The 8,640-nt window shown below is 39.2% G+C and overlaps 1 protein-coding gene across 1 annotated transcript in view; it reads left to right on the top strand.

Annotated features, from left to right (window-relative positions):
- Nucleotides 1–1,402: 1,402 nt before the first annotated feature.
- The window catches only part of MRPS9 (mitochondrial ribosomal protein S9), a 58,640-nt gene continuing 51,402 nt past the window's right edge, over nt 1,403–8,640 (top strand). The window contains exon 1 of the mRNA XM_011969563.1: nt 1,403–1,648. Within this exon, the coding sequence (XP_011824953.1) occupies nt 1,514–1,648 (135 nt within the window). The 5' untranslated portion in view covers nt 1,403–1,513. The remainder of the gene's footprint in view (nt 1,649–8,640) is intronic.

The following is an 8,640-nucleotide window of genomic DNA, read 5'->3' as shown; positions in this document are numbered from 1 at the left end:
GAAAGACCTGGGACTGATAGAAAGGGAATGTTCAGTTTAAGATAAAGATTGTGGAGACCAAAGTTCTTTAGAAGTCTTATAGTGGCTGCCCTTAGAGACAATGGATGACCAATGTTTCCTATTCAGATCTTAGTTAATCTCTTTAGGATTGGGAGGGTCTGGAAGAAAAAGATCTAGCTATGTTAACAGAGATTCTTTACAGATGCATATCCCACCCCTCCAAGGACAGCTTTGCAAGGCCATTTCAAGATATGGCAAAGAAACATGTTTTGGGGTAAAATATTTTGATTTTCTTCCTTGTCTCGTAATGTTATGCCAGAGTCAGGTTGGAAAGTAAGTCACCATATATAGGGTTAAGTAAAACCCATCTGATAAGAATTTATGATTTGTAGGGCATGACTCCCTAAACCCCGTAGATAGGAATTTGGGCAAGATAAAAAAATCAGAGTTTAGTCCTCTGACCTCTGCCAATTTCTCATGATATTTTTTGCTAGTCTAAAAGCTAATAACAGAAAGAACAGGATGAGCATTTTATACAAGTAAATGTATTCCATTTAAAAGATTTTTATTTATTGTGAAATTATGTCATTCTATTAATGTTAAAAAGTTGTTTCGTGAAATGATGGTGATAGTACAGGGTGTTTGCTTGACAACTTTATACGATCTCCGATTTTCTGTGTTTTACTTTTACTGACCCTTCAAATCTAAGTGTTTGTAAACCCTTTTAAAGTGTGTTACTACATCATTTAATATGTGTTTCGTAGAAAGCGCCCTGGGAGTTAACCGTCAGGAGCACGCAAGTTTCAGAAAGCAAGACATACTCATCTCTAACAATTGATCAGTTCTGATTGGCTTTCAAGTAAGGCTTAGTACCAACGCTTAGGTAGGGACGTGCAAAAACGAGAAAGGTAGTGTTTGACCTCACCGGTTTAAGGTTTATCCTGTACAGTTAAGAAACAACGCAGGAAAGTGCCAGTTTGACAGCTGCTGCAGGAGAGTCTTGACTTGGATCCAGAAGAACGTGGAAAGTTAGAGGAGGGGAAAACCCCTACTAGGATAAGACACATAGGAAGCAATGCTTGGAATCCATCTGGGGCCCCGGCCGCCCTGCCAAGGTGGAGGAAGAGCCCGCTCGAGATGCAGCAAGGGGGCTGGGAGGGAAGGGCTGGCTAAAGTGCCACGTGGAAGTGAGCGCCAAAGAGACTAGGAGAGCGTGGAAGTGAGTTCCAAAGAGACAGAATTCAGGACGTGAAGAGAAAGCGGCCGCGATAAACTACCCACTGCGCTCCTTCTTGAGGGCGACACCAGCCAGGGGTGGAGTCGGATACGGCCCGCGCACTCCATGCACCCAATCAGCGACTTGCCGTCTCGGGTCGCGGGACACGCCCCCCGATCCAAAGGCCCTAGAAGCTCTTGCTCAGGACAGCCTCTGGAGCCCCGCGCCCATTAGCGCCTGCGCCGTCTCTAGGCCCCGCCCCGTCACCCCTGCGGCCCTGGATCTCCCACAGCTAACATGGCGGCCCCCTGTGTGTCCTACGGCGGAGCAGTTTCCTACTGGTTTCTTCTCTGGGGTAGGGGTACCCTCGTCCGGAAGCAAAGCCTCTGGAAAACCGCGGCAGCTGAGTTGCAAACAAATGTCAGATCCCAGGTAAGGCCTGGGAGGACTGGAAGCGGTTTATCTCTGCCGCGCGAGGATATGGAGCCAGCGCGGACACCCCCCAGCGTCTCGTGCCTTCAGGCAGGGTAGATGTTTAGTGGAGATCTGAGGTTGGGGGTGGGGAGGTGGGTGTTGGCTTGCAGCGGCCGCTCTGGAGATTGTTACTTTTTTTTTCGCGGGTTGCAGCGAGGGGAACTTACCTGCGGGTGGAAGTGGAGCGACCTCTTCTTTCATTTGGCGGCTGAGCTAAAGGTCGGTGCCTAGGTCTGGTGTTGGGTCCAGTCCTGCCCTGCCCTGCTGTCCAGAGAGGAGGAGGGCCGCGCCAGAGAAGAATGATGGGAATTGGATTCCTGCAGGGGCCTGGAAGACAATGGAGAAAGTCACGTTCTGTAGAGGACAGTGACTTTTTAGAAGTGCCTTCAATCTGCGCAATTTCTGTCTTCTTAATTTTCCCGAATCTTTCTCTATGGAAAGATGCAGGCCAGAACTTGTACATTTCGTTTAATCCAGAGGGAAGTGGGGAGTCAACAGCTGGTAGGCTGATGATGCCAATATACTGACATGCGATCTCAGAGGAGGAAACAGATTTGAGAGGGAAGAAACGAGTTTAGTTTGGGATTATGTTTTAGGCATCTGGGATTTCCAGTAGGTCTATAAATAGGCAAGTCTATAGCTCAGGAGAAGAACTGATTTCGAAGTGCCCTGTTATCTTGTAGATGGTAATTGAGGCCTTGTAAACAAATTAAATTACCTAGGGAGAGTGTACTGAGGAGTAGGCAGAGGGACAGGGCCCTGAAGGACAAATAAGAAATAGGAAGCCCCAAGAGATTGAGAATGAGGGACCAAACAAGCAGGGGAGAAACCAGCCAGTGTGGTATCATGGAAAACAGGTGAATGTTTCAAGGAGGGAGAGTGATAACCAGTACCAATTATTGCAGGGAAATCAAATACCATGCTTTAAAAACTATATTGAAAAAAAAAACCATCTTTTTATATGTTCTTTGTTTTATATTTTAACCTAGATCAACTAATCCATTCTATCTATTCATGTGGATATTTGTTTTTACTTTTTTTCTTACTGGAAAATGTGCTAGAAATTTTTATTTTTTCATGCATCTCTTTGAGTATATCTTTGCTGTATACACATGATTATGAGAGGGACTGTGTCATACAGAGTATTTTTATTGTTGACATTTAATGTGTGTATTGGGGGATGGCTACCTTTCTGCCCCTCCTAGTATCTATTCTATGCTTTTTCCATGTTCTTATAATCGTGTATAAACATACATGCACAGGTGTACTTTACAAAAAATGGGACCATATTTTATTGCATTTTACTTTTTTGCTTTTCTCTTCTACATATGCAGTATATTGTAAAGTAGAAATCCTTCAGGGTCTCCTATTATGTTTTTAAAAGCATTTTTAACTGCTGCATACTATTCCATGATAAGAATATATAAAAGTTAATGTAACAATTGATGGACTTTTGCTTTGTTTCTACTTTCTTTGCACCAATAAAGTTTCAGTAAACATCTGGTCTAGTTGTTAAGTACTGGTTTAGTAAAATGGATGAAGAATGATTTCTCCTTGTTACTTTAATTTTCATCTCCTTGACCAGTCTTGAAACAACCCCTTTCTCCCATATGGCAGATGTTTACTGAGCACTTTGCCAGGCACCGTGAAGTAAACAATTTAAAGTCGAACAATTACAAGACAGTATCCACCCTTAGCACTCTTAAGGGATGGTCCTGAAATGGCTGAATCCCCAGATTCCTGAATACTGCTACAGCATGTGTTTTACCACATGAAGTACAGCTCAGCTATAACTGAAACACTTAGCTGACTCCCCTTTAGATTCTTATGATTGCATACATATACCTAAAGACGTTGATAAAGATTTTTGTTTATCCTGGCGCAGAGCTTATCTGTCTTAAATATTAACATTTTTTCACTTCTGCCTACAACATTAATAGTTAGATTTCTCTTGGTAGCCCAAGAGAAGTTTTTTATTATTTTATAAAATAATAAAATAATAAAAATTTTAATCACTTAATGAGTGACAAAACACTATACCTGGTCTTTTGTTTGTTCAAAGTTTAATTTCCTTAATTAGAAAATCTCTTCAGAGGTTACAGCAAACTTGAAGGGTGTAGGAGAATAGAATAATAACAAAGTGCATTTCCTGCAGAGTATTTTTGCATTTTGTTTATATATGTAAATGTATACTAGGTGGTGATATAAACAGTAGATATTACTATGGGTCACAGTTTAAAAAGTTTGAGAAACACTGATTCAAAAAGGAAAAAGAGCGAGTTTTGTTAAGCTATTCCTGGGTTCTCAGTTGAGACCTTCACTAGCAGACTACCTCTTGCATACCAGTCTTGTGGTATGCATGTTTTGTGTTAATACCTCAGTACAATTGCAAATGTCTGAGTGTCCCAAATTTGGGGCGGAAGAGGCAGTCTTACTCATGAATAGCCAAACTTTTCAGATTATATATCCATGAATATCAGGGATCTACAGTGTATTGTGATATTTACAGAGGTATATACAGAAGAGCACAGAAATGATATGCCTGAGTCAGACTAGAGTTTTTGACCAGGTAGAGGATCGTCATGGGCAGCTTCCCCGAGGAAGCAAAGGAAAATAGCGTCTTTAGCAGCAATTAGAAGTTCTATGAAAACAGAAAGCTATTCTCTTCAAGGAAGACATAATAGGTGCACAAGGCTATAGAGATGTACTGAGTGACAGTGGGTTTTGTCAGCAACAATTGGTTATAGCATAGGGTTTTGGTGAGAGAATGGTGAGAGACAGGACTGGAAAGTTTGGCAGGAATCAGTATGGTCTGTTTTGCTATGCTTAGGTAGCTGATTTTTTTACCTGTCACAAATGCAAATAGTGTTAGCATTATTATGCGCAGTTGACACTTCCCTTCTATGCTGTACTACAAAGTTTACCCATGAATTCATAAATCGTCTATCAATATGGCTAATACAGGAATGCTAATTTGACTTTCTATAATATTTATGATTTTTATAATAAGGAAAAGCAAAAGTAATGCTATTTTGAGAAATATTTCTACAAAACATTAATAGGGTGCTCCTTAATTATTCTCTACTACTGAACACTTTCCTGGTGCTTAAACATTTAGTTTTTGCCAAGCCAAGATTCCTTTGTTGATTTAGACCATCTGCCAGAGAAGTGATCAATGACATTAAATGGCTTGGTCCTTTATATTTTGGTTTCACTGTAAACACATTTCTGTCTCTGTCTAAAGTATCTGTTTTGTTTTGTTTTGTTTTGTTTTGTTTTTTCATCTCCCATGATCCTGGAGGTTATAATAACCTGTATTTATCACAGCATTCTGTTGGTCTACTTTAGTAGGGGCTTCATAAATTTTTTTTGACAAATGGCTAAAAAACGCTTTGGAAAACAAATGGTATAATTGACTTGAATTTGTATCAGATGCTCTATACAGCTCTGTAAATTAGTTATGCCCCCACCCCTAATAATTTTTGAATATATTTATTTTGAATCCCAGTTTATTAGCAACGGAAAAGAAAAACCCTTTGGTAGGATAAGCTATTGCCTTTGAGATCTAATCCTGTCCTTGTAAGCATAGAATTGAGTGTGTTCCTCATTGTTTTAATTACAAAAAATACCTCTACTTTAAAATTTACACTTTCCTTATTTGGCAATTTATAAGTTTCTTATTTAATAAGAGCTTGATAATAAATGCTACTGTCATTCCCACCTCTCTTTCCCTTATAAAACAAGATAAGTAAACTTTCTTGTACTATGCTTCGTTGTTGTAATTAGGATGATGAATGTATCAGTTCTTTATTGCTACATAACTAATTATCCTAAAACTTAGCAGCTTAACCAACAGACATTTGTTTTCTACAGTTTATGTGGGTCAGGGTTCTCCAGGCACACCTTGCTGGGTCCTCTTGCTCAGGGTCTCTGGTAAGGCAACAGTCCAGGTATTGGCTGGGGCTGCAGTCATCTCAAGCCTCCACTGTGGGTGGGGAGAGTCTGCTTCTAGGCTCACTCAGTGTTGTCATTAGCAGGATTTAGATTCTTGCAGGCTGTCAGACTGAAGGCCCCAGGTCCTTGCTGACTGTTGGCCAGAGCCCTCCCTCAGCTTCTGCCACATGTGCCTCTAGGGCAGCTCAGCACATCTGGCTTCCCTCAGGCTGATGAAGAAAAGGTAAGCAAGAGAGCAGAACAGCAGGCGGCAGATTCACTGGGAGCCATCTTGGAAGCTGCCTACAACAGTGGAAAACCCACATATACTTCTTTTCTTGTTATCTCAGTGTCTCTCTCATGTATTTAGGTCTTTCCTCTACGGTTCTGATGTGCAGGCATATATGAGTGCCTGTGTGTGTGCACATGTGGGTACATCTGAACACCTGCTGTGTCATTCTTTCTGTCAGATAGGATTATTAGCTTAAAGAAAATTGCATCTTTACTATGTTTTGTTTTCTTATCTCATTATGGCAACATTCTCATTTTAATATCACTCACTTCTTTACAATTTTTTCTGTTAACACTTAATACAGAGCCTGGTCTATAATAATTGCTCAAATTTGTTAAATGAACTAGTAAAGTAGTTTATTTTTAGAATTTTATTCTGCAAAACCAAGCATATAAAAAATAGAATAATATAATGAACTCCACAGATCTGTCAACCAGCTTCAACAATTATTAGTATTTTCCCAGTCTTGTTTTTATTTCTCCCCTCCCACCCCCCAGAGTCATTTAATGTAAACCCCAAACGTTCTGTTATTTTACTTATAGGTACTTGAATATGCATCTCTAACAGAAAGGTTTTTTAAAAAAAAAAAAAAAATAGATTCCTTGCCCCCACCGTATCTAACAGAAGGAACAGTAGTTTCTTATCATCTGTTACCTATTTCATGTTCAAATTTCTCTGAATTGTCCCAATGGTAGCTTTTTATAGTTGGTTTATTTTAATTGGGAGTTAAACAGGGTTTATGCATTTTATTTGATTGATAAGTATATTAAGTGTTTTAATTTATAACAGGTTGTGGAATTAACATAAATGGTAAATTTTGTTTAAATAAGTGGATTTCCTTATTTACTTAACATAGTATCCATTTCCCCTTCATAGTAGCATCCCGATTTCCCCAGGAGGAATTAGTTCTTTTTCATTGGTTATAGTTGAGAAGATCTGGCTATAGTCCGGAATAAATCTGGGACACCTGACTCAAAGTAATCCTATCAGATGTTCCTCCTCCTGAGATCCTGAGCATACAGGCAGGACAGCTGGAATACCATTTTGTCTTAATGGACACATTCTGATTGAACCTGCATGGATAACTTTTAGTTGATAGACATCCATTGGACCCTGCCTGCTTTCTTTTCTTTTCTTTTTTCTTTGTTAAATTTTTATTTATTTTTATTTTTAATTTTTTGAGACAGAGTCTCACTCTGTCACCCAGGCTGGAGTGTGCAGTGGCGCTCTCTCGGCTCACTGCAACCTCCACCTCCCGGGTTCAAGCGATTCTCCTGCCTCAGCCTCCCAAGGAGCTGGGATTACAAGTGCCCACCAGCTCACCTGGCTAATTTTTGTATTTTTATTAGAGACAAGGTTTCACTGTGTTGGCCAGGCCGGTCTCAAACTCCTGAACTCGTGATCTCCTTGGCCTCCCGAAGTGCTGGGATTACAGGTGTGAGCCACTGCACCTGGCCGCAAATTGTTCTTAACAGTGGCAAAGCAAATTCCCTTGAAGAATTCTTGGTGTTTTTAGGTAAAGATCTGTTTTTTTCACACTCTTAACCTCACCTTGTTTAATGGATTATACCAATGAATAATGGACTCCTTTGAATGTAAATATTTTTGTGTGAATTCATTGCTGGAATAATTCTGGACATTTAATAAACATATTCAATATCCAGATACTGATGCTGTGATAACTTTGTAAATTTAGTGTTACAAATTTCCAGAATGTCATACTCTTAAGCAATATGTAGAAATGTCTTTGAAAAAGATCTTAAAGACTTTTTATGAAAAATAGCAAATTAGGGCAATTTTTTAAACCCTTTCTAAGTGAACAACAGTGAAAATGTTTATATATATGTTTAAACCTCAATCATGTTAAAAGTAGGAAAGCCGCCACCTTATGTCACAAACTCTGGAGACTATAGACAGATGCAATTTTAAATCAAGTGAAAAACCAAGTCTTCAATAATCAACTCTTTTGCTTGAGAAGATGCTAAACCGTTGTAGGAGCAAAAGGAACAGTGTGGAAGAGACAGCTGAAGAAAATACAAAGGGATATTTACCTAACAAAATGGAAGAATTATTTTACCACAGCTACTTCACACTGTCAAGAACATTTAAAAATCATTTGAGTGAGGAGGAGCTCTATGAGATAGGATAAGACAAGAAGATGTGATTAAAAGAAACTGTTGAGGCGAGAATTTTGAGGATAGACCAATGATATAAAGAGCTAAAAATGCATAGTGGCTGCAGTAAGCAGAATTGACACTGCAGAAAGAGGGAAAAAACCATAGAGTCAAGATTTCAAAATCATACGGAATGCAGAAACAAGGGATAAGAAATAAGACTAAGAGAAGCTGATCTAAACTGTGGAGAACAGAAGAACAGATAATTACTGTGGCTGAAAAAGAGAGCTGAATAAGTCAGTCAGAATTCATTGGATATTTATTTTTGAAGTTGATAGGAGTACATTTAAACATTTTATTCAGAGACACATGTATTGTCACTGGTAAAATGAGAGCAAGCTGTATATGGTCCATATTGCCAGCTCAAAAGCCATAAAAAAGAAAACCCAATTTTTTTTTCCTATAGCAAAAGAGAGAAAATAGGAAGGAAGCATAAAAAATATAAAGATTAAATAAGATGAATGACAAGACAGAATAGCTGTTAAACCCCATGTGACTTGGGTATTCTCATCTACTAAAATCTCAGATTGGGTTAAAAAAACAAAACCTAA

Source organism: Mandrillus leucophaeus, unplaced genomic scaffold (assembly GCF_000951045.1).
Source record: "Mandrillus leucophaeus isolate KB7577 unplaced genomic scaffold, Mleu.le_1.0 Scaffold9, whole genome shotgun sequence".
NCBI classification, from domain to species: Eukaryota; Metazoa; Chordata; class Mammalia; order Primates; family Cercopithecidae; genus Mandrillus; species Mandrillus leucophaeus.
This window is presented reverse-complemented; position numbering and strand designations above follow the sequence as displayed.